The 24,866-nt window shown below is 43.8% G+C and overlaps 1 protein-coding gene across 2 annotated transcripts in view; it reads right to left on the bottom strand.

Moving 5' to 3' along the window:
- The window catches only part of AK5 (adenylate kinase 5), a 277,032-nt gene that overhangs the window by 243,753 nt on the left and 8,413 nt on the right, over positions 1-24,866 (bottom strand). For both annotated transcript variants that reach the window (XM_073643927.1, XM_073643926.1), the window contains exons 2-3: positions 10,243-10,429; positions 8,212-8,379 (exon numbers count right to left, since the gene is read on the bottom strand). In XM_073643927.1, coding sequence (XP_073500028.1) covers positions 8,212-8,379; positions 10,243-10,429 — 355 coding nt within the window. The remainder of the gene's footprint in view (positions 1-8,211; positions 8,380-10,242; positions 10,430-24,866) is intronic.

Below are 24,866 nucleotides of genomic sequence, written 5' to 3'. Positions count from 1 at the left end.
AGAGCGGACATGTCATTGCATCCCCCGTGATCAGCGCAATCAGCCTCTGAAATACTCTGCGCTTGTGCCGTGGGATGACAATGTTGCTATTTTGTGACTTTCCTCTTCTCACAATATGGCACTGCCCCTGTCCCAAAAATCCTGACATCACTAACGTAATTACCCAATCGGACAGGTCACTGCCTCCTGCAAGAGCAGCATACTCTCCTTCCGCTGCTGTCATACCCGTCAACATACAGCTAAATGTTGATACTATCGCTGACGCTTCGTGTGTTGCCAGATCTAGTGCTAGACAATCAATTGACTGGACAGGTCATTGTCTTTCACAAGATCAACACACTCATCTCATGCTGCTGCTACAATCTCGATGACCACTAGATGTTTTCCTTTCTATAACCTGCTCTGTTGCACATTGTACAATACACGCTACATCTGTCGGACCCGGCTCTGTTCTTACAGACATAATCGTATGTATGAACAAGGTACTGCCTCCCACAAGATCAGCACACTCATCCTCTGCTGTTGTTACCATTGCCACATATTATTGAGGACATTGGCTTTTATCTATGCCCATTTAATGACACTGTTCCCGTCACATGCAGCCCTCTCTGTTTAACATAATCAAATTTGTGTGGTCAAGTCACTGTCTCCACAAAAAGAGCACACTCCTCTTCTGCGGTTGTCATCATTACCATTGTGTGATTTGCTACACAGGTCACTTTCCCCATCCTTTCCACGTCACTGCATCTACTCAAAACAGCCATTTCCCTATTAAAATAATTGTTTGAGTGGACAGGTCACTGCCGCTCACAAAATCAGCACACTCCTAAAAATATTCAGTATTAAATACATCATACAAAAAGTTGCATAAATCTTCCATCTGCTCTGCTGGTCCACAGGAATGTCTTCACAGCAGGACCCATCACTGCGGTCACAGAAGAAAGCGATGTGCGACACCTTCAGTGAGCGACCAGAGCGCCCTGATCGGGGGGCAGCCAGGTGCCAGCTGTGCAGCCATATTTAATTAGCAGCGGTGGCACAAGGGCGATTCTCACACTGATGCGTCAGGAACTTTTTAATTGCTGCTGATTAAACATTTACAGGGTTCAGATACTTTTTATGCTTTGATAGTTTTATGCAGAAGAGCTTTACAAATCCAGTCTCGGAGATTAAAGAGCTGTGTGTGTTGGCAGGGGTTCCTATACCGCAGTCCTGGGGGGGGGTTTTCACACCAGCGCTTTATTTGCTTTCCCTCGATGCTGCAAACTTATCGACATGAGTCGTCAGTGGTAACTCACAGGTACAGAATTAATATGGATATGAATGACTTAAAGGGGTCTTCCGCATAAAACTAACCCCATACCTCCACAGACGTCCTCAAAAGCATTAAATGTCTCTTTCCAGGTGACGTATACGGCCCCCCTTTATGATTTCCATATTCATATAGGGCACAGGGGCAAGCCTTGTTTCTGAGTGAGCAGTCGCTTTCAAGGGGTTGTCCTAACTTTTCCAAGTTATCGCTGCAGACAGTCCAATAGACAATGAATACAGCGGTAGTAGTACGCAAAAACGGCCATCACTCTAGTAAAATGGTCCCGTTCTCAGGATCAGTGACACCCCCAGCCAACAGTAAGCTAGCAAGTTTAATGTTAAAATTATATATATCATAAATTGTAAAGTGCTGCGGAATATGTTGGCACTAAAAAAAATATTATTATTATTATTATTATACATATATCTCGGGATTCACAACAGGTGATATCACAGCTCATCTCCTCCCCCTCCCTGCATGATGACCTCTGCACAGGCCACAGAGCATGCCCATTACATTCTCCTATAGAAGGCAGTGATTATCTCTGGACTATTGATTCCTATGGCAGATAAGGCGGCAGTAAAGTTAAGTCTGCATTCAGAAAAAAAAAAGATAACAATAAATAATATTAATGTATCAGTAAAGTATCACGGTGGCCAAAGTATCATGTGGCCAAAACTATTGTCCATGGTTGTGGCCACATGCTGCAGCCCGATGACCGAGCTGGACAGCCGATCCTGGAGTCACGGCTCATGCAATAATCTACCGATAAAGCTACACAAAAAATGAATTATATATAAAAAAAAAAAACATTGCGGAGATATAACAGAAGCGTCTATGATTTCTAGATTCAGCTTTGTGATTCTTAAATGTGGAAAACCGAGAATTTTGCACTAATTGCAGCAGCTTTTAGGCCAATTTCTCGCACGCGGCTTTTAGATCAATTGATTAAAGTGGAACCAGAATAGTTGTCTGAGATGTTATTAAATTAGTGCAAATCTATACAGTGTAATGGGATCAGGCCTCGTCCTGCCGGGAGGCAGCGGTCACCGCACAGCTTATATATAGACGTGTGACCAGGACCTCGCGCAGCGTCACGTAGATGAGGCTGATAACAGCGGCTCCTATGATCGCCTCTTATGGGTCGATAGTAAGTCCCACACTGTCCAATTTAGATATTATGTCACATCGAGCAAAGGAGGCAACTCAACGACTTGTATAACTGGGCAAGGGAAACTTCCCTCAAAAGCACAGATAGTACTGGATCCCTGTCTCTCCGTGTAAACAATGTAGGCACAGATACTACCACAGCCCCGTCTTTCCATGTGAATGATGTAAGCACAGATAGTACTGCTTCCCTGTCTTTCTATGTAAATAATGTACACACAGATACTACCACAGCCCTGTCTCCCTATCTAAATGATGTAAGCACACATAGTAGTGCTTCCCTGTCTCTCTATGTAACTGATGTAAGCACAGATAGCACTGCTTCCCTGTCTCTCTATGTAAATGATGTAAGCACAGATAGCACTGCTTCCCTGTCTCTCTATGTAAATGATGTAAGCACAGATAGCACTGCTTCCCTGTCTCTCTATGTAAATGATGTAAGCACAGATAGCACTGCTTACCTGTCTCCCCATGTAAATGATGTAAGCACAGATAGTACTGCTTCCCTGGCTCTCCATGTAAATGATGTAAGCAGATAGTACTGCTTCCCTGTCTATGTAAATGATGTAAGCACACATAGTACTGCTTCCCTGTCTCTCCATGTAAATGATGTAAGCACAGATAGCACTGCTTCCCTGTCTCCCCATGTAAATGATGTAAGCAGATAGCACTGCTTCCCTGTCTATGTAAATGATGTAAGCACAGATAGTACTGCTTCCCTGTCTCCCCATGTAAATGATGTAAGCACACATAGTACTGCTTCCCTGTCTCTCTGTGTAAAGAATGTAAGCACAGATAGCACTGCTTCCCTGTTTCTCTATGTAAATGATGTAAGCACAGATAGCGCTGCTTACCTGTTTCTCTATGTAACTGATGTAAGCACAGATAACACTGCTTACCTGTTTCTCTATGTAACTGATGTAAGCACAGATAGCACTGCTTCCCTGTCTCTCTATGTAACTGATGTAAGCATAGATAGCACTGCTTACCTGTTTCTCTATGTAACTGATGTAAGCACAGATAGCACTGCTTCCCTGTCTCTCTATGTAACTGATATAAGCACAGATAGCACGGCTTCCCTGTCTCTCTATGTAACTGATGTAAGCACAGTTAGCACTGCTTCCCTGTCTCTCCGTGTAAACAATGTAGGCACAGATACTACCACAGCCCTGTCTCTCCATGTGAATGATATAAGCACAGATAGTACTGGATCCCTGTCTCTCCGTGTAAACAATGTAGGCACAGATACTACCACAGCCCCGTCTCTCCATGTGAATGATGTAAGCACAGATAGTACTGCTTCCCTGTCTTTCTATGTAAATAATGTACACACAGATACTACCACAGCCCTGTCTCCCTATCTAAATGATGTAAGCACACATAGTAGTGCTTCCCTGTCTCTCTATGAAAATGATGTAAGCACAGATAGCACTGCTTCCCTGTCTCTCTATGTAAATGATGTAAGCAAATAGTACTGCTTCCCTGTCTATGTAAATGATGTAAGCACACATAGTACTGCTTCCCTGTCTCTCTATGTAAACAATGTAGACACAATGTAGACACAGATAGTACTGCTTCCCTGTCTCCCCATGTAAATGATGTAAGCACAGATAGTACTGCTTCGCTGTCTCTCTGTGTAAAGAATGTAAGCACAGATAGAGCTGCTTCCCTGTTTCTCTATGTAAATGATGTAAGCACAGATAGCACTGCTTACCTGTTTCTCTATGTAACTGATGTAAGCACAGATAGCACTGCTTCCCTGTCTCTCTATGTAACTGATGTAAGCACAGATAGCACTGCTTCCCTGTCTCTCTATGTAACTGATGTAAGCACAGATAGCACTGCTTACCTTTTTCTCTATGTAAATCATGTAGGCACAGATAGCACTGCTTACCTGTCTCTCTATGTAACTGATGTAAGCACAGATACTACCGCACCCCTGTCTCTGCATGTAACTGATATAAGCACAGTTAGCACTGCTTCCCTGTCTCTCTATGTAACTGATGTAAGCACAGATAGCACTGCTTCCCTGTCTCTCTATGTAACTGATGTAAGCACAGATAGCACGGTTTCCCTGTTTCTCTATGTAACTGATGTAAGCACAGATAGCACTGCTTCCCTGTCTCTCTATGTAACTGATGTAAGCACAGATAGCACTGCTTCCCTGTCTCTCTATGTAACTGATGTAAGCACAGATAGCACGGCTTCCCTGTCTCTCCATGTAACTGATGTAAGCACAGATAGCACTGCTTCCCTGTCTCTCTATGTAACTGATGTAAGCACAGATAGCACTGCTTACCTGTCTATGTAAATGAAGTAAGCACAGATACTACCGCATCCCTGCCTCTGCATGTAAATCATGTAAGCACAGATAGCACTGCTTCCCTGTCTCTCTATGTAACTGATGTAAGCACAGATAGCGCTGCTTCCCTGTTTCTCTATGTAAATGATGTAAGCACAGATAGCACTGCTTACCTGTTTCTCTATGTAAATGATGTAAGCACAGATAGCACTGCTTACCTGTTTCTCTATGTAACTGATGTAAGCACAGATAGCACTGCTTCCTTGTCTCTCTATGTAACTGATGTAAGCACAGATAGCGCTGCTTCCCTGTTTCTCTATGTAAATGATGTAAGCACAGATAGCACTGCTTCCCTGTCTCTCTATGTAACTGATGTAAGCACAGATAGCGCTGCTTCCCTGTCTCTCTATGTAAATGATGTAAGCACAGATAGCACTGCTTACCTGTTTCTCTATGTAAATGGTGTAAGCACAGATAGCACTGCTTACCTGTTTCTCTATGTAACTGATGTAAGCACAGATAGCACTGCTTTCCTGTCTCTCTATGTAACTGATGTAAGCACAGATAGCACTGCTTCCCTGTCTCTCTATGTAACTGATGTAAGCACAGATAGCGCTGCTTCCCTGTCTCTCTATGTAAATGATGTAAGCACAGATAGCACTGCTTACCTGTTTCTCTATGTAACTGATGTAAGCACAGATAGCACTGCTTTCCTGTTTCTCTATGTAACTGATATAAGCACAGTTAGCACTGCTTCCCTGTCTCTCTATGTAACTGATATAAGCACAGTTAGCACTGCTTCCCTGTCTCTCTATGTAACTGATGTAAGCACAGATAGCGCTGCTTCCCTGTCTCTCTATGTAAATGATGTAAGCACAGATAGCACTGCTTACCTGTCTCTCTATGTAACTGATGTAAGCACAGATAGCACTGCTTACCTGTCTCTCTATGTAAATGATGTAAGCACAGATAGCACTGCTTACCTGTTTCTCTATGTAAATGATGTAAGCACAGATAGCACTGCTTACCTGTTTCTCTATGTAACTGATGTAAGCACAGATAGCACTGCTTACCTGTTTCTCTATGTAAATTATGTAAGCACAGATAGCACTGCTTCCCTGTCTCTCTATGTAACTGATGTAAGCACAGATAGCACTGCTTCCCTGTCTCTCTATGTAAATGATGTAAGCACAGATAGCACTGCTTCCCTGTCTCTCTATGTAACTGATGTAAGCACAGATAGCACTGCTTACCTGTCTCTCTATGTAAATGATGTAAGCACAGATAGCACTGCTTACCTGTTTCTCTATGTAACTGATGTAAGCACAGATAGCACTGCTTTCCTGTTTCTCTATGTAACTGATATAAGCACAGTTAGCACTGCTTCCCTGTCTCTCTATGTAACTGATATAAGCACAGTTAGCACTGCTTCCCTGTCTCTCTATGTAACTGATGTAAGCACAGATAGCGCTGCTTCCCTGTCTCTCTATGTAAATGATGTAAGCACAGATAGCACTGCTTACCTGTCTCTCTATGTAACTGATGTAAGCACAGATAGCACTGCTTACCTGTTTCTCTATGTAAATGATGTAAGCACAGATAGCACTGCTTACCTGTTTCTCTATGTAAATGATGTAAGCACAGATAGCACTGCTTACCTGTTTCTCTATGTAACTGATGTAAGCACAGATAGCACTGCTTACCTGTTTCTCTATGTAAATTATGTAAGCACAGATAGCACTGCTTCCCTGTCTCTCTATGTAACTGATGTAAGCACAGATAGCGCTGCTTCCCTGTCTCTCTATGTAAATGATGTAAGCACAGATAGCACTGCTTCCCTGTCTCTCTATGTAACTGATGTAAGCACAGATAGCACTGCTTACCTGTTTCTCTATGTAAATGATGTAAGCACAGATAATACCGCATCCCTGTCTCTGCATGTAAATCATGTAGGCACAGATAGCGCTGCCTCCATCCCTATCATAAATTATATGAACCCAGATAGGAAATGTAGTGAATGATTCCGTCAAGGAAGAGGATGGGGAGGCAATACTCAGGAGGGCAAGCAGTATGGATGTTGATAACACAAATCTTTCACGTGTAGATATTGTGTTCAATGGAAGCATAAAACAGTTATACTGGGCGCAGGTGGAAAGAAGTATGTCTATAGGATCTGTAGTCGGTAACCACGGAGACACATAGGTCTGCATAGGAGCTGTATACAGAAAAGGAGTAGGACTATTTACAAAGATTATTCATATTTTTTCAGCAGTAAAGCAATACAAAATAGGTTGTGAAGGTGGAAATGGCCTTTAAAGAGCAGTGAAAGTGACTAAACGAGAGGGAATAAATTTGTAGGACCCAGGTTCATTGGCCACGTTGTCAGTATCTGAGGCGGCTGCGTGGGAGTCCTGAGAACTACCTCCTATCTACCAGCACCCATGGGTCCTCTTTTGATTAGATGGGGTGGTGCGATGTCATGTGTGCTCGTCACAGTGTGCCAGATGGCTAATCCAAAGGAGCCGGGAGGCCGGCAGGTAAGAGGAGGTGTACAGGGTTCCCGACCACTGACCACTGGACCAGGATCCTGGTGGATTCGCTCTTCTATGATCTCAAGGAAAACTATGTTTATCCAACCATGGTTCCATGCAAATGAGGGCCAGTTCTTGTGATTGTGGGGTCCTATCAGTCAACAATAGGTTGTGAAGGTGGAAATGGCTTTTAAAGAGCAGTGAAAGTGACTAAACGAGAGGGAATAAATTTGTAGGACCCAGGTTCATTGGCCACGTTGTCAGTATCAGAGGCGGCTGCGTGGGAGTCCTGAGAACTACCTCCTATCTACCAGCACCCATGGGTCCTCTTTTGATTAGATGGGGTGGTGCGATGTCATGTGTGCTCGTCACAGTGTGCCAGATGGCTAATCCAAAGGAGCCGGGATGCCGGCAGGTAAGAGGAGGTGTACAGGGTTCCCGACCACTGACCACTGGACCAGGATCCTGGTCGATTCGCTCTTCTATGATCTCAAGCAAAACTATGTTTATCCAACCATGGTTCCATGCAAATGAGGACCAGTTCTTGTGATTGTGGGGTCCTATCAGTCAATTATCACTTAAATAATAAAACCTTCCTTGTGAGAGGGTGCAGTAACAAGTGCTCACTTTCCCTACAGCAACCCCGCAGGAAAGATGAAGCATTACACAGTGTTTATTGAAATCAAGGGGATGTCCATGTAAAAGATGAACGTGTCAGGTCCTCCAGAGCAACAGAAACTCTCTGCAATCTCCATCTACTGCGAATACTTTAGAAAAAAACATTTTCTAGATTAGAAAAAAACAAACATGTTTTTGTCATCTAAACCACATTCATTTAAAACAATATAAAATCTCTGATAAACCCAAAAAACTTCTAAGAGTAAAAGGCGCTCACGTACCGATCACCAGTATAATTTTTGGGTGTGGTCTCGAGGGGTCGAAAACTTCATATTCTTCAATCAGCTCGGCCGTCTCTGAGAGGTCAGTGTCACTTTCTATGGAGAACTGGTGAATAGGAGGCAGCCGGTCATACCGACGATAAGGAAAATTACAACTTTCTGGCAACACTAAGAAAAGAGAATAATAGTGAATGAGTATATTATGGCCCGTACACACAAAATACTGCAAAAAAAAAACTGTTATGCGCAAAGTTTTCTCAAAACAGTAAATACACTCTGGAAAAATCTGCTCCAGAATCTGCTGTGGATTAGCAGAGTAAAATCTGGATTTGCCACATTAATCTAAATGCTGATACAGTGGCATGTAAAAGTTTGGGCACCCCTGGTCAAAATCACTGTTATTGTGAACGGTTAAGCAAGTTGAAGATGAAATGATCCCTAAAAGGCAAATTGTTAAAGATGACATATTTCAGTTGTATTTTAAGCAAATAAGTATATAGATGGTCTTTTTTTTTCATTTTAAAAAATTACAATAAGGGAAATGGGCCTATGCAAAAGTTTAGGCACCCTTGGAGATTTGTGTGCTTTGATAATTTTGACCAAGGTTTCTGACCTTAATTAGCCTGTTAGGGTTATGGCTTGTTCACTACCATCGTTAGGAAATGCCAGGTGATGAAAATTTCCCAGCTTTATAAAAACACAGCCTCCTCTAACTTTATGCCAAAAAAACAGCAGCCATGGGTTCTTCTAAGCAGCTGCCTAGCACTCTGAAAATGAAAATGGTGGAGGCCCATAAAACAGGAGAAGGCTATAAGAAGACAGCAAAGTGTTTTCAAGTTGCCCTTTCCTCAGTTTGAAATGTAATTAAGAAATGGCAGTTACCAGGAACAGTGAAGGTCAAGATAAGGTCTGGAAGACCAAGCAAAATTTCAGTGAGAGATGTTCGTACGATTGCTAGAGAGACAAATCAGAACCCCCGCTTAACCTCAAAAGACCTTCAGAAAGATTTAACAGACTCTAGCTTTGTGGTTCATTGTTCTACTGTTCAGAGACACCTGCACAAATATGACCTTCATGGAAGAGTCATCAGAAGAAAACCTCTCCTGCAGCCTCCCCATAAAATTCAGCATCAGAAGTATGCAAAATAACATCTAAACAAGCCTGATACATTTTGGAAACAAGTTCTGTCGACCGAAAAGGTTAAAATAGAAGTCTTTGGCCACAATGATCAAAGGTATGTGTGGAGAAAAAAGGCCACCAAATTTCAGGAAAATAACATCTCGCCAACTATTAAGCATGGGGGTGGATCAATCATGCTTTGGGGTTGTGTTGCAGCCAATGGTACAGGGGACATTTCACGGGTAGAGGGAACAATGGATTCAATGAAATTTCAACAAATTCTTGATGCAAACATAACACCATCTGTAAAAAAGCTGAAGATGAAAAGAGGAGGATTCTACAAATGGATAATGATCCTAAACAAACATCAAAATACACAATAGGCTACCTCAAAAGGTGCAATCTGAAGGTTTTACAATGGCCCTCACAGTCCCCTCTTCTGAACATCAATGAAAATCTGTGGCTAGACCTCAAAATAGCAGAGGATGCAAGACGCCCCAGGAATCTCACAGAACTGGAAGAATTCTCCAAGGAAGAATGGATGAAAATCCATCAAACAAGAATTGAAAGACTCTTGTCTGGCTACAAAAAGAGTTTACAAGCTGTGATCATTTCAAAAGGGGGCGCTACTAGGTACTAACCATGCAGGGTGTCTAAACTTTTGCATCGGCTCATTTTCCTTTTTGTAATTTTTAAAATGTAAAAGATGAAAATATATATTTCTGCCTAAAATACAAAGAAAATGTGTCATCTGTAACTTCAGGCCTTTTAGATCAACTTGCTTAACTGTTCACAATAACACTAACTTTGACCAGGGGTGCCCAAACTTTTACATGCCACTGTATGCGCTGTAGTTTTGGGTTGGAATCCTGAAAATGGCATTCCCAGGTGGAAACCTTACTTTATACTCACCATTTCTGAGGAACGATCTCCGCGCTTGTCCACCATTCAGCGGGGGTAAATTTCTTTTGTCAGGTCCCACGAACGTGTCCCACTTGACTTTTTCCGATCCTCCCAATTCCCTTACTTTATGTAGACAGTTTTCCAAGTAATCCACTGGATCCTCGGGTCTGTAGCACATTAATCCATTCAGAAGCCCCTGAATAATTCGGATGAGATATTCAGCGTGAACACGGATTACGCTACATGCCTTCATACTAATCTGAAAGTGTTGGCGCTTCTATACAATGAAGATTAACACATAAAATGTGAGATAATGCGATTATAACGAAGAGAGGAAAATCTTCGCATTGATGGAATTTATGATGATGATAGGAGGTGAAAATTACCATCCAAGGAAATCGGCCATAATATTCACAGTGACGAAATGCTTAACTCATAAAGGGAAAGAGGAAAGAGCCGTCAGCTTAGAAATTCTGTGATACAAAAACATGAAATCGATCCATTATTAAATATGTGCGCATGCGTAACAAACATGCATGAACGTCTGCGCACACACACGAGTTTCTGCTGCCAGTATCTGCTCATACGCGAGTTTCTGCTGCCAGTATCTGCTCATACGCGAGTTTCTGCTGCCAGTATCTGCTCATACGCGATTTTCTGCTGCCAGTATCTGCTCATACGTGAGTTTCTGCTGCCAGTATCTGCTCATACGTGAGTTTCTGCTGCCAGTATCTGCTCATACGCGAGTTTCTGCTGCCAGTATCTGCTCATACGCGAGTTTCTGCTGCCAGTATCTGCACATACGCGAGTTTCTGCTGCCAGTATCTGCTCATACGCGAGTTTCTGCTGCCAGTATCTGCACATACGCGAGTTTCTGCTGCCAGTATCTGCTCATACGTGAGTTTCTGCTGCCAGTATCTGCTCATACGCGAGTTTCTGCTGCCAGTATCTGCACATACGCGAGTTTCTGCTGCCAGTATCTGCACATACGCTAGTTTCTGCTGCCAGTATCTGCACATACGCTAGTTTCTGCTGCCAGTATCTGCACATACGCGAGTTTCTGCTGCCAGTATCTGCACATACGCGAATTTCTGCTGTTAGTATCTGCACATACGCGAGTTTCTGCTGCCAGTATCTGCACATACGCTAGTTTCTGCTGCCAGTATCTGCACATACGCGAATTTCTGCTGTTAGTATCTGCACATACGCGAGTTTCTGCTGCCAGTATTTGCTCATACGCGAGTTTCTGTTGCCAGTATCTGCACATACGCGAGTTTCTGCTGCCAGTATCTGCACATACGCGAGTTTCTGCTGCCAGTATCTGCTCATACGCGAGTTTCTGCTGCTGGTATCTGCACACGCGCGAGTTTCTGCTGCCAGTATCTGCACATACGCGAGTTTCTGCTGCCAGTATCTGCTCATACGCGAGTTTCTGCTGCCGGTATCTGCTCATACGCGAGTTTCTGCTGCCAGTATCTGCTCATACGTGAGTTTCTGCTGCCAGTATCTGCTCATACGCGAGTTTCTGTTGCCAGTATCTGCACATACGCGAGTTTCTGCTGCCAGTATCTGCACATACGCGAGTTTCTGCTGTTAGTATCTGCTCATACGCGAGTTTCTGCTGCCGGTATCTGCACACGCGCGAGTTTCTGCTGCCAGTATCTGCACATACGCGAGTTTCTGCTGCCAGTATCTGCTCATACGCGAGTTTCTGCTGCCAGTATCTGCTCATACGCGAGTTTCTGCTGCCAGTATCTGCTCATACGCGAGTTTCTGCTGCCGGTATCTGCACACGCGCGAGTTTCTGCTGCCAGTATCTGCACATACGCGAGTTTCTGCTGCCAGTATCTGCTCATACGCGAGTTTCTGCTGCCGGTATCTGCTCATACGCGAGTTTCTGCTGCCAGTATCTGCTCATACGCGAGTTTCTGCTGCCAGTATCTGCTCATACGTGAGTTTCTGCTGCCAGTATCTGCTCATACGCGAGTTTCTGCTGCCAGTATCTGCTCATACGCGAGTTTCTGCTGCCAGTATCTGCTCATACGCGAGTTTCTGCTGCCAGTATCTGCTCATACGTGAGTTTCTGCTGCCAGTATCTGCTCATACGCGAGTTTCTGCTGCCAGTATCTGCTCATACGCGAGTTTCTGCTGCCAGTATCTGCTCATACGCGAGTTTCTGCTGCCAGTATCTGCTCATACGCGAATTTATGCTGTTAGTATCTGCTCATACGCGAGTTTCTGCTGCCAGTATCTGCTCATACGCGAATTTCTGCTGTTAGTATCTGTGCATGAGCAAATAAAATGTTTCCGCTGCCAGTATCCGCTCACGTGCACATACATGAGTTTCTACTGCCTGTATTAGCTATACCGCCAGACACTCAGAGGTTTGGTTCTTTTTAACCTAGCTTTTCAGGAAACCTAGCTAAATATAAAATGACTTTGTTCCATTAAAATGCTTCACACAAGAGGAAACTCAGTGCCTTATATTTATTGGTGAAAAAAGGGAAATTTTCTTTTTATCTGATCTATCAATATATCTTAAAAAAAATTAATCCGTATTTAAAGGGGCGGGACGACCTAAAGTGTTTCATTTTGTGTTTGAAAGAAAATCAGCTTATATTCATCAAGCTGTTCACATGAAGAACAAGCTCCATTTTATTAAAAAACAGCAAGAAAGATGATTATATTTAATTCTATGAATACGTTTAAATCAAATCTTTTATAATTGAAGCAGAGAACCTTTGTATATACTGCAGAGAAAGAAAAGAGTTCTGTAACAAGAAATTCACATATAAAGCTCATAATGAATATGGAAACTTTTTCCTGATTCTTTTTTAAAGACATTTTTGTTTTTTGTCTATGTGGAATAGTAATCGGATCAAGTGAACAAGTCATTATTATGCTGTTTTCTTAATCATTCATTTTAAAGCTCTATAATAAATATAGTTTGCACTTTTATATTTTGATCCTACTGGATTTTATCTGTGGTTTTTATTTAAAAAAAAAAAAAAGTTCCTTACGTATACAGCTTGTGTAGCTTATGCATGAGGGGGTAAGAAAGTGTATGTGGCTCTTTGATCCTAGATCAGGCAAGCGACTGGAGTGGTTTCAGTCTCTCAAAAGAAGCATAAGTTTAATGGATACACAGCGGTGTGTAGACCCCGTGCTTGGCGGTTATGCTACAAAGAGGCACTGAGCTTGGGGTTTATGCTACGAGGAGGAACTGAGCTTGTTGATTGCGCTACTAGAAGTCACTAAGCTTGGCTGTTACACTACTAGGAGGCACTGAGCTTACCGGTTACACCAGAGCTTGGTGATTTCACTACTAGGAAGAACTGCGCTTGGTGGCTATTCCACTAGGAAGCACTGAGCTTGGTAGTTTTGCTATTAGGAGGCAGTGAGCTTGGCAGTTACGCTACTAAGAGACATTGATCTTGGCAGTTACACTAGTTGGAGGCACTGAGCTTGGTGATTATGCTGTTAGAAGGCACTGAGCTTGGTGGCTACGCTACTAGGAAGCACTGAGCTTGATGGCTATGCTATTAGAAGGCACTGAGCTTTGCAGTTTCACTATTAGGTGACATTGTGCTTGGCAGTTACACTACTAGGAGGCACTGAGCTTCGTGGTTATGCTACTAGAAGGCATTGCGCTTACCTGTCACTCTAGGAGGCACTGAGCTTGGTGGTTATGCTGTTAGAAGGCACTGAGCTTACCGTTTACACTAGAAGGAGGCACTTATCTTGCTGGTTTCGCTACTAGAAAGCACTGTGATTGGTGGCTACGCTACTAGAAAGCACTGAGCTTGGTGGTTTCGCTATTAGAAGGCACTGAGCTTTGCAGTTTCACTATTAGGTGACATTGTGCTTGGCAGTTACGCTACTAGGAGACACTGATCTTGGCAGTTACACTACTAGGAGGCACTGAGCTTCGTGGTTATCCTACTAGAAGGCAGTGAGCTTACCGGTCACTCTAGGAGGCACTGAGCTTGGTGGTTATGCTGTTAGAAGGCACTGAGCTTACCGTTTACACTAGAAGGAGGCACTGATCTTGCTGGTTTCGCTACTAGAAAGCACTGTGATTGGTGGCTACGCTACTAGAAAGCACTGAGCTTGGTGGTTTCGCTATTAGGAGGCACTGAGCTTGGCAGTTTGGTTATTAAGTGCCATTGTGCTTGGCAGTTATGCTACTAGGAGACACTGATCTTGGCAGTTACACTACTAGGAGGCACTGAGCTTTACGGCTATGCTACTAGGAGGCACTGAGCTTGACGGCTATACTATTAGAAGGCACTGAGCTTGGTGGTTACGCTACTAGTAGGCACTGAGCATGATGGCTATGCTATTAGGAGGAACTGGACTGGGCGGTTACGTTATTAGGAGGTATTGAGGTTGGTGGTTATGCTAATAGAAGGCACTGGGGTTGGCGGTTATGTTACTAGGAGGCATTGAGCTTGTCACTATGCTACTAGGAGGCACTGAGCTTGACAGTTATGTTACTAGGAGGCACTGAGATTAATGGCTATGCTATAAGAAGGCACTGAGCTTGGCGGTTACGCTACTAGTAGGCACTGAGCATGATGGCTATGCGATTCAGAGGCACTGGGCTAGGCAGTTACGTTACTATGGGGCACTGAGGTTGGCGGTTAGGCTATTAGGAGGCACTGGGCTTGGTGGTTATGTTACTAGAAGGCACTGAGCATGATGGCTATGCTGTTCAGAGGCACTGGGCTAGGCAGTTACGTTACTATGGGGCACTGAGGTTGGCGGTTAGGCTATTAGGAGGCACTGGGCTTGGTGGTTACATTACTAGGAGGCACTGAGATTAATGGCTATGCTATAAAAAGGCACTGAGCTTGGCGGTTCGGTTACGCTACTAGTAGGCACTGAGCATGATGGCTATGCTATTCAGAGGCACTGGGCTAGGCAGTTACGTTACTATGGGGCACTGAGGTTGGCGGTTAGGCTATTAGGAGGCACTGGGCTTGGTGGTTACATTACTAGGAGGCACTGAGATTAATGGCTATGCTATAAGAAGGCACTGAGCTTGGCGGTTCGGTTACGCTACTAGTAGGCACTGAGCATGATGGCTATGCTATTCAGAGGCACTGGGCTAGGCAGTTACGTTACTATGGGGCACTGAGGTTGGCAGTTAGGCTATTAGGAGGCACTGGGCTTGGTGGTTACATTACTAGAAGGCACTGAGGTTAGCAGAGTAAACAGGAAATATCTGTTTCACAATAACATTAAACGAATTTCATCAACAACAAACATAGTGTAACAATACACAACACACATTCCCTTGTGATGGGTTTCTCTTTGAAGACCACAGTCTCCCTTTTCTACTTCACACATGGCAATAAAGACTGTGGATTGACTTAGGCTGCACTATCTCACCCCAGGGCAAGTAAGCTGGAGCAATCAAATGCTGCAGGTCACTTCAGGGAGTCTACTTGCCCAGTGTCTAGAACTTAACCAACATAGTGGAACACCATGAAAGAACCGTCCGGTAACTGCTCACCATTACCATTACACTCTCCATCGTCCTCTCCTTGGCAGGTTACAAAATTTCTCTTGGCCTCTTGTTGCTGAGCACCCCTGGATGACTGCGCTCAGTCTCACACTTAAATTATCTACCAATCTATATTTTCTGCGCCTGATCACAAGGTGTCAACATTTCTTAGCCTTTTGTTTTTCTTCTCCAGACCCGCCTAGATTGGTGTCCAGCACCGGTGACGTGACCTCAATGAACCTGCGAACAATAAAGCTCAGAGCCTGCATCAATTATGTTTATATACCTTTCCTTGCCAATAAACGCATGCACATATATACTATATGGAATGGCTCGCATTGCTCACTAATATATACAGGAGCCACAGCAAAGTACCTAGTGCCCTCTAATAACCGAAACAGCACAAACACGTCATAACGCGCGCTGGCCAACTCAACAATACCGCTCAAGGCCATGTCTTCTTGGTGGGAGTGATTGTCAGTCCAACTCTCGTACAAGTGTATACTTGTCAACCAGAAAATTAAAAAGCTTTTGAAAAAAGGTAATTTTCAGCAGAGGAACGCCAGGCGAAAAGCTGAGGATTTATGCTGGAGATTGTAGATAACCATTAATAATAAAAAATAAACATATTTGCCTTCAGTTTCCAAACATGAATTCGGCACCATTTTCGCATCTTCTTTACTTCATTCCTCCTAATTAGCAATTTCCTCGGTGCTTACAGTGTGAGCGCACATGACGCGTCCTCACCTCCTCTTCCCCTGATCATTAGCGACTTCACTTCTGTGCAGTCATTACAAGTGTCAATCCTCCGTTATTATCCGTATCGCCCAGGTCTGGGTCGTGTTGGTAACCACATTCTGCCCATCCTTTCTTCTTGTCTACACAACAATGCTGGATTGATAATGTAACCAAGAAAAACATAACCAAATGCGCAGAAAGGTCTCATGTGATTGTATGAAAGTGAGCCAAAAGGAAACTGCACCAAAGATTGCCGCAGCTAAAGTAAAGCCTGGCATAACTGCAGAAATGGTCGATGTTGTTTCAACAAACTTTGCATAAATCAATAGTTCAAGTGAATATAAGAAACTTTGGAATATATTTTATCAGAGACATCTGTTTCTTTCTCCGCTTACGAGACACTAATTCTCCCTCCTAAACTCAACATTCACTCTGAAAAACAACTCAAATCCTTCTTCATAACCAGGCAGTCTCTATGGAGAGTGAAGGGAGGAGGAGAAGTAAGGAGCACTCAGGACAGAGAGACACCTGGCAGACACAGGCAGATCGTGCTGCAGCTTCTAGCAATTTATTTCACTTCAATGTTGGATTCACAGTTACTCGGCTCAGTGTTAGTGCATATACAGTACAGACCAAAAGTTTGGACATACTTTCTCATTTAAAGATTTTTCTGTATTTTCATGACTTTGAAAATTGTACGTTCACACTGAAGGCATCAAAACTATGAATTACCACATGTGGAATTATATACTTAACAAAAAAGTGTGAAACAACTGAAAATATGTTTTATATTCTAGGTTCTTCAGAGTAGCCACCTTTTGCTTTGATGACTGCTTTGCACACTCTTGGCATTCTCTTGATGAGCTTCAAGAGGTAGTCACCGGAAATGGTCTTCCAACAATCTTGAAGGAGTTCCCAGAGATGCTTAGCACTTGTTGGCCCTTTTGCCTTCACTCTGGGGTCCAGCTCACCCCAAACCATCTCGATTGGGTTCAGGTCTGGTGACTGTGGAGGCCAGGTCATCTGGCGTAGCACCCCATCACTCTCCCTCTTGGTCAAATAGCCCTTACACAGCCTGGAGGGGTGTTTGGGGTCATTGTCCTGTTGAAAAATAAATGATGGTCCAACTAAACACAAACCGGATGGAATAGCATGCCGCTGCAAGATGCGGTGGTAGCCATGCTGGTTCAGTATGCCTTCAATTTTGAATAAATCCCCAACAGTGTCACCAGCTAAGCCCCCCCTCACCATCACACCTCCTCCTCCATGCTTCACGGTGGGAACCAGGCATGTAGAGTCCATCCGTTCACCTTTTCTGCGTCGCACAAAGACACGGTGGTTGGAACCGAAGATCTCAAATTTGGACTCATCAGACCAAAGCACAGATTTCCACTGGTCTAATGTCCATTCCTTGTGTTCTTTAGCCCAAACAAGTCTCTTCTGCTTGTTGCCTGTCCTTAGCAGTGGTTTCCTAGCAGCTATTTTACCATGAAGGCCTGCTGCACAAAGTCTCCTCTTAACAGTTGTTGAAGAGATGTGTCTGCTACTAGAACTCTGTGTGGCATTGACCTGGTCTCTAATCTGAGCTGCTGTTAACCTGCGATTTCTGAGGCTGGTGACTCGGATAAACTTATCCTCAGAAGCAGAGGTGACTCTTGGTCTTCCTTTCCTGGGGCGGACCTCATGTGAGCCAGTTTCTTTGTAGCGCTTGATGGTTTTTGCAACTGCACTTGGGGACACTTTCAAAGTTTTCCCAATTTTTCAGACTGACTGACCTTCATTTCTTAAAGTATTGATGGCCACTGGTTTTTCTTTACTTAGCTGCTTTTTTCTTGCCATAATACAAATTCTAACCATCTATTCAGTAGGACTATCAGCTGTGTATCCACCTGACTTCTGCACAACACAACTGATGGTCCCAACCCCATTTATAAGGCAAGAAATCCCACTTATTAAACCTCATCAAGAGAATGCCAAGAGTGTGCAAAGCAGTCATCAAAGCAAAAGGTGGCTACTTTGAAGAACCTAGAATATAAGACATATTTTCAGTTGTTTCACACTTTTTTGTTAAGTATATAATTCCACATGTGTTAATTCATAGTTTTGATGCCTTCAGTGTGAATGTACAATTTTCATGGTCATGAAAGTACAGAAAAATCTTTAAATGAGAAGGTGTGTCCAAACCTTTGGTCTGTACTGTATGTTCAGTACCATTATGGAGAACTGTGGCTGTTTTCCTAGAGAATGCATGTGTGACGGTGGTGGGTGTGGATCCACTGCGCTATTAACCAGGCTTACCCTGGATGGGTGTGACTAAGTGACTATCTGGTCTTCACTAGAGCCTCTGATGATGAGGATAGGCTTGGGCTGTTAGGGTAGTCACCAGGTGCCACTCCGGACCTGCAGCAGCTGACCTACTGGTCAGAGGCAAACCACGAAGCACAGAGAACACAGACAGAGACGTGGTCAGACAGTCCAAGATCGGGGCAGGCAGCACAGGATCAATATAAAAAGCCTAGGTCAGGAGTGGAGAGGTCAGACAAAATGAGGCAACAAGCCGGGTTGGTAACAGGAGAGACAAAACTATAATGCAAGCAGGGGATAGGCCAGGGAAGCAAAACTCTGCAGGACACAGCGGGTTAAATTCCTGCTAAGCCTGGCCGCGCCTCCCTATAGCCAGGTGGAGACTCTCCAGTAACAGGGGAATGCAGAAGAGCTGGGAGCGCTGCAAGAGGCAGTTCAGTGCAATGGCCTGACACTGGGTGGAGCAGAGCGGTTAACACAGTGAGAAGGCATGTGAATTGCCGGTGTGACACCATGATTATGAATATATATAAGTGGCTTCATGTTGCATTAGGTGTCAGATTACTGTGATATTCTACCCAGAAGCACTGCTTTAAGAGGATAGGGCGCTGGACGGATGCACCATAAGGCGGCTCATGAAGTGCTTACAGCTTTATAGCGAGTTTATCTATTTTCGTACTGACATCCTCAGTTTCCTATCTTTTCAGTGATGGTAATTTCATATTGTCGACGTGCACTGATTATATGATCCATTCTCTTGTATTTTCAGATTTTCCTCACCACGCTGCCTTTTTTATGTAGACAGCTGAGTGACCTTGGATACTTGATTCTGCATTTGCTTTGTCTCGGCTGGCGATGTGCGGATGTAACACAGTGTTGTGGAGAAGGTATTTCAATGCAGCTCAGAGTGAACAGCACCATATCAGAGTTGGCATTTCTGGGTTAATGGGTGATTGTGAAGCGTAAAAAGTCCATAAAAACAAGTCTTAGGGAGGGGTGACCCTAATTACTAGGTATAAATATATACAAGGTCAACACAGATCTGTCTAATGATCAGGATCGGAAACGTGACAAAGGTTTGTCCACCACATCGAAAAGGGAAGATTTATGGTCATCATAGAATCGGACTCTTCCCTGGATGAGCTGCGTGACTTTCTGCTAATGTCAGTGGTGGTCGTCAATATGAGAATTCATATATGTTGTTTGAAGCAACATATAATGTAAGTAAGCGCCTGTTCACATCTCTACAACACATGACATCTTTGCAAATTTATTATCTTGACCATCACCAATATCGGTGGTTCAGCCGCTCCAGTGGTCTTCTTTGATCCTACAGCGTTGACTTTATGCTTATCCGCATATATCCCAATTTACCAAGTTTTTTACATAACCACAACCCTTCTGCAGGACACTTTCCTTCCACACCCAATTTCCTGCCCCCTGAATGTGCATCTGGAGTCCGGTAGGCTCGACCTGATGATGAAGCATCCCGGCAAGAAGCGCGGCGTAAGGGGAGGTTCCACTAGGTTTCTGCAGTGTCCAGGACACTAGACATTCCAGGAGGCTAGGAAGTATGTCCATTGTTTGTTACCACTGCAGCCAATCACTAGCCTCAGCCATCACTTTGACATATACAGAACAGGACGCTGAGCCAGTGATTGGTAGCAGAAGTCGTCTGAACAATGGATGTGACATCATCATAGAAGGACCAGCAGCAAACATATGAGTGGCGGTACTAAAATAGTGAGGAGTAATACTTAGCTGCACATTACTAGCTGTTATGCTGTTTTAGCTTTTCTTTTTTTAAAGGGTACCTATGATTTCAGGTGACTGTTCAGAATGTGTCTGTACATTAATAACACTATTGCTGGCCATTATATGACCTGAATCATGCATTTATTTCAGTAGTTTCCCCCCTGTGATTTTCTGTTGTCTCTGAGCTACTGGATGGAGACCAGCTGCTATGATGTCTCCCATCCACAGCCCACACAGACATGAGATTACTGCTTTCCTGTCACTATGTAGCACATGTTCAAAAGCAACAACAGCATGGAGGACGGTATATAGCACTGCTGAGCAGAGTACCTGTGAATCCAGCTCTGTGGTGGGACAAAATACTCACTAGAAAGCTGCAGCAGCAAGGAGGACATACTGAGCCATGTAGCTGGGAATCCAGCACGGAGGTGAGATACAACACTTACTAGAAGTAGCACTGGACTGTGCGCGCCTCTGCACCTCTCTGACTTTTTCTACTTCTATTTCTATGCAGAACTTCAACCAAATATGAACAAATCTGAAGTAACTAATCAGAATAGACTGTTGGACCCTATAAGTAGATGATGGTAAAAGTTGGATGTTCATGAAACTTTTGCAGAGTTTACACAGTCTCAGGCTCAAAATGATTGACAGCGTGGTCAGATGTTACCTGATTTACCTGACAGTATATTTCTATTCTTCAGCAGGAAACCTGTGATTAAATCCTGCATTGCTCTCAGATGTCATCAGCCGGCGGCGCGGAGCTACATCAGGACCGGATCCCTGCTGTCTGGAAAGATATGCCTACGGGGCCTTATTAGTAAGTAAGATCGCAGTATCGACAGTTATGAAAAGCACACATACTGCGAAAGGTTCCTGAGATGCCGTGTAAAAGGATCGGCGTGGATAACGCCATTATGTCAAGGAATTTTTCAAATTATTGAAAAATTAGACAAAAACTGGAAAGGGGCAATTAAAAAAAAAAAACTTCAATTCCCCGCAGTGCATCTCTGGTGGTCCTCGCTTGGCTTTGCTTACTTCCTGCAGTGACCACATGCCACACATAAGTGACATGACAGCTGCAGCCAATCACTTGCCTCAGTGGTGACCATGCCTGTTTTTACAGCACATCACCACTGGAGGCCAGAGACTAGCTGCAGCGGTCATGCGATTGCTTCCTGGGTGCTGGAGCAGCAGAGAATATGGTGTGTTTTCTTTTTAATTGAACCCATTTCTTGCACTTTCCATGAATCCTGGAAAACCCTTAAAGCTATAAAAGCATGACCTATAACTATGTCCGTGTAACGGAAATGCTGCGTTTTTCATGTGGCTTTGCACACGCACAAAAAATAAATCCACAGTGGATGCGGACGACGTTCATAAGAGTCTCGTCCACAAGATGCAGAATCCCGAGGACTTTCAAATTGCCCAATCTGTGTTGCAGACTTTGACCGCCTCCCTAGCGGCGTGTACTTATTCATATCCTTATCCGTTCTTGGAGACTCCTTCAGAGCTGATCAGATTTTCTGAGTCTTTACCTTTGGGATTTGCAGCACGATGCAAGCGAACGAGGTTTTGTAAAATTTTCATGCAGAACATCTAGAAGGCTCATTTTCATGTGGAAATGCCGTCGATTGTCAATGTGGATTTTACTGCTTGTATCAGGGTGAAATCTGCGGAGAATCCTCAGTAAACTCCTCGGTCTTTTTAGTCTGTGTTGTACCAACCTGACAGCACACAGGAGCATTATATTCCCTGGGACTATTCGCGAGGCTTTTTTTTTTGTATTTTGCGGACTGATGGTATACATAGGGAAATACGTCATAGTCTTGTACGATTTCCAGACCAAACTTGGCCGTTCAACGGAACACGTTCTCCAAAAAAAATGGGCATCGTGAATGTCAGACCAGTTGCTAAGAGATGCTCGGGTATTCCTTGGGCTCCTTCTTTTCTTTTCTTAGCATATGTGAAAAATGGATGACACGCGGAGAAACAACAAATGAAAAACAGTCCTTTTTTTTTTTTTGCAAACACCAAACGGACATGGACGGGTGAAAAAGGCCCCGTACCCCGACCGAAACACAGTGTCTGCAAATTGAAGATTTTGGCTATTATCCTAAGTCATGTGACAAGGCTCGTTAGAGTTGATATTGATTTTTAGGACTGCTGCTTCCTATAGGTGGCACTAGAGTTCTGGTCCTCTTCCTCTCTGAAGAGACAATTTGCATATTTCCCAGAGGACCATTGAGGCTTAAAAGTCTCATCACATTGACATGCTCAACATGACACTCTCCGCAAGGAGAAACTAGGAGAAAAATGGCTGTGAGATTTGTATCAGATAACCCTTAATATGATTTTAGAAGGACAGTGATGGACGCACATTGGATCATTAGTTTGAGAAGCTTTCATTATGAAATGTATCCTAATACCGGCAGGATGAAGGAAGGATGTGACTGAGTCTTGTAGATGTTCTGTGTCACCTCTCCTCCATTATTGGAGCAAATCACAATGTAATAGACAGAAATAACAATGTAGTTGGTACAAGACCACTGAGCTCAATGATTGGCTGCAGCAATCACGTGACGTAGCAGCAAATCAACATAGACCAGGGGCGACGGCGGAGAGGCAGGGTGTGAATGGCAGGGGGTGAAGGAATAAGACGCTGAACTAACATCATCTCTATCAAGAAGGACATTTAGGGCCGCTCCTGAAGAAGGACATTTTGGGCCACTCCTGAAGAAGGACATTTTGGGCCACTCCTGAAGAAGGGCATTTTGGGCCGCTACTGAAGAAGGACATTTTGGGCCTCTCCTGAAGAAGGATATTTTGGGTATCCTGAAGAAGGACATTTTTTGTCTCTTCTTGAAGAAGGACATTTTAGGTCCCTCCTGAAGAAGGACATTTTGGGTCTCTCCTGAAGGAGGACATTTTGGGCCTCTCCTGAAGAAAGACATTTTGGGCCTCTCCTGAAGAAAGACATTTTGGGCCTCTCCTGAAGAAAGACATTTTGGGCCTCTCATGAAGAAAGACATTTTGGGCCTCTCATGAAGAAAGACATTTTGGGCCTCTCATGAAGAAGGACATTTTGGGCCTATCCTGAAGATGGACATTTTGAGCCTCTCCTGATAAAAGGATATTTTGGGCCACTCCTGAAGAAGGGCATTTTGACCCTTCCTGAAGAAGGACATTTTAGGTCACACCTGAAGAAGGACATTTTGGGCCGCTCCTGAAGAAGGACATTTTGGGCTTCTCCCGAAGAAGGACATTTTGGGCCTCTGCTGAAGTAGGACATTTTGAGCCCCTGCTGATGAAGGACATTTTGGGGCTCTCCTGAAGAAGGACATTTTGAGCCTCTCCTGAAGAAGGACATTTTGAGCCTCTCCTGAAGAAGGACATTTTGGGGCTTCCCTGAAGAAGGACATTTTAGGTCACTCCTGAAGAAGGACATTTTAGGTCACTCCTGAAGAAGGACATTTTGGGCCCCTCCTGAAGAAGGACATTTTGGGCCCCTCGGGCCCTACGTCTCGGGTGGTCCGCGCCCTCTGTAATTACACCCCTCCTTGCACGGATACATTGACCTCACTGACCCATTGATCCAGGCTTAGAACTTGCAATTAAGTAGAGAAATCTTTACTTTGCTCGTACGTTCTTGAAAGCGAGTCAAGAAGAGAGATCAAAAGATAGGTAGAGCTTTTAAGAGCCGTGTCACCGGTAAAGAATCCGCCGCTGCGGCTATTTACAGCTCCAAGTATTAGAAAAGCCGACAATGAGACCCCATTAGTCTATTCACCATGGAGAATGGGGGTGCTACATGATATTTGTGGCATAGTTATACCGTTATATTTACCGCACTACAGCCACAGAACGGTTATAATGCGACATTATGTGATTACAGTACAGCATTATACTAATCCCCCGAGGGAGGGGAGTCTGCAGCCGGGTATATATAATCGTAAGCTGCTGTGTTATTGCGGAGGGTATTATACAGAGATAAGATGGGTTATACCAGGACCAATAACACATAGGGTCCTAAATTACAGCCAAGTGTATTATATGGCGCTTATAAGAGTCACTCATAACCAGGGGCAGCTCCAGAGGAAAACAAAAAGTGCACAAAAGGAAAAAATATTTATTTTGAGTAATTTCTTATATTTTATATCTGTTTCCTGAGAAGTTGCGTTATCCAATATGGTCACCACATGGCGGTATTACGCCTCCATACTATAATTCTGCACCCATTGCAGTGTAAGAGATTAGAGATGTAAGAAGGATTTCCCTTGGATATTCTTCTCTAGAAGTAATGCCTCTGTAATATGGAGGCCCATTG

Source organism: Phyllobates terribilis, unplaced genomic scaffold (genome assembly GCF_046119375.1).
Source record: "Phyllobates terribilis strain yellow unplaced genomic scaffold, ASM4611937v1 Scaffold_8__6_contigs__length_399053987, whole genome shotgun sequence".
Classification (NCBI taxonomy): domain Eukaryota; kingdom Metazoa; phylum Chordata; class Amphibia; order Anura; family Dendrobatidae; genus Phyllobates; species Phyllobates terribilis.
The sequence above is the reverse complement of the archived record's forward strand: the minus strand, read 5'-3'. Positions and strand labels throughout refer to the sequence as shown.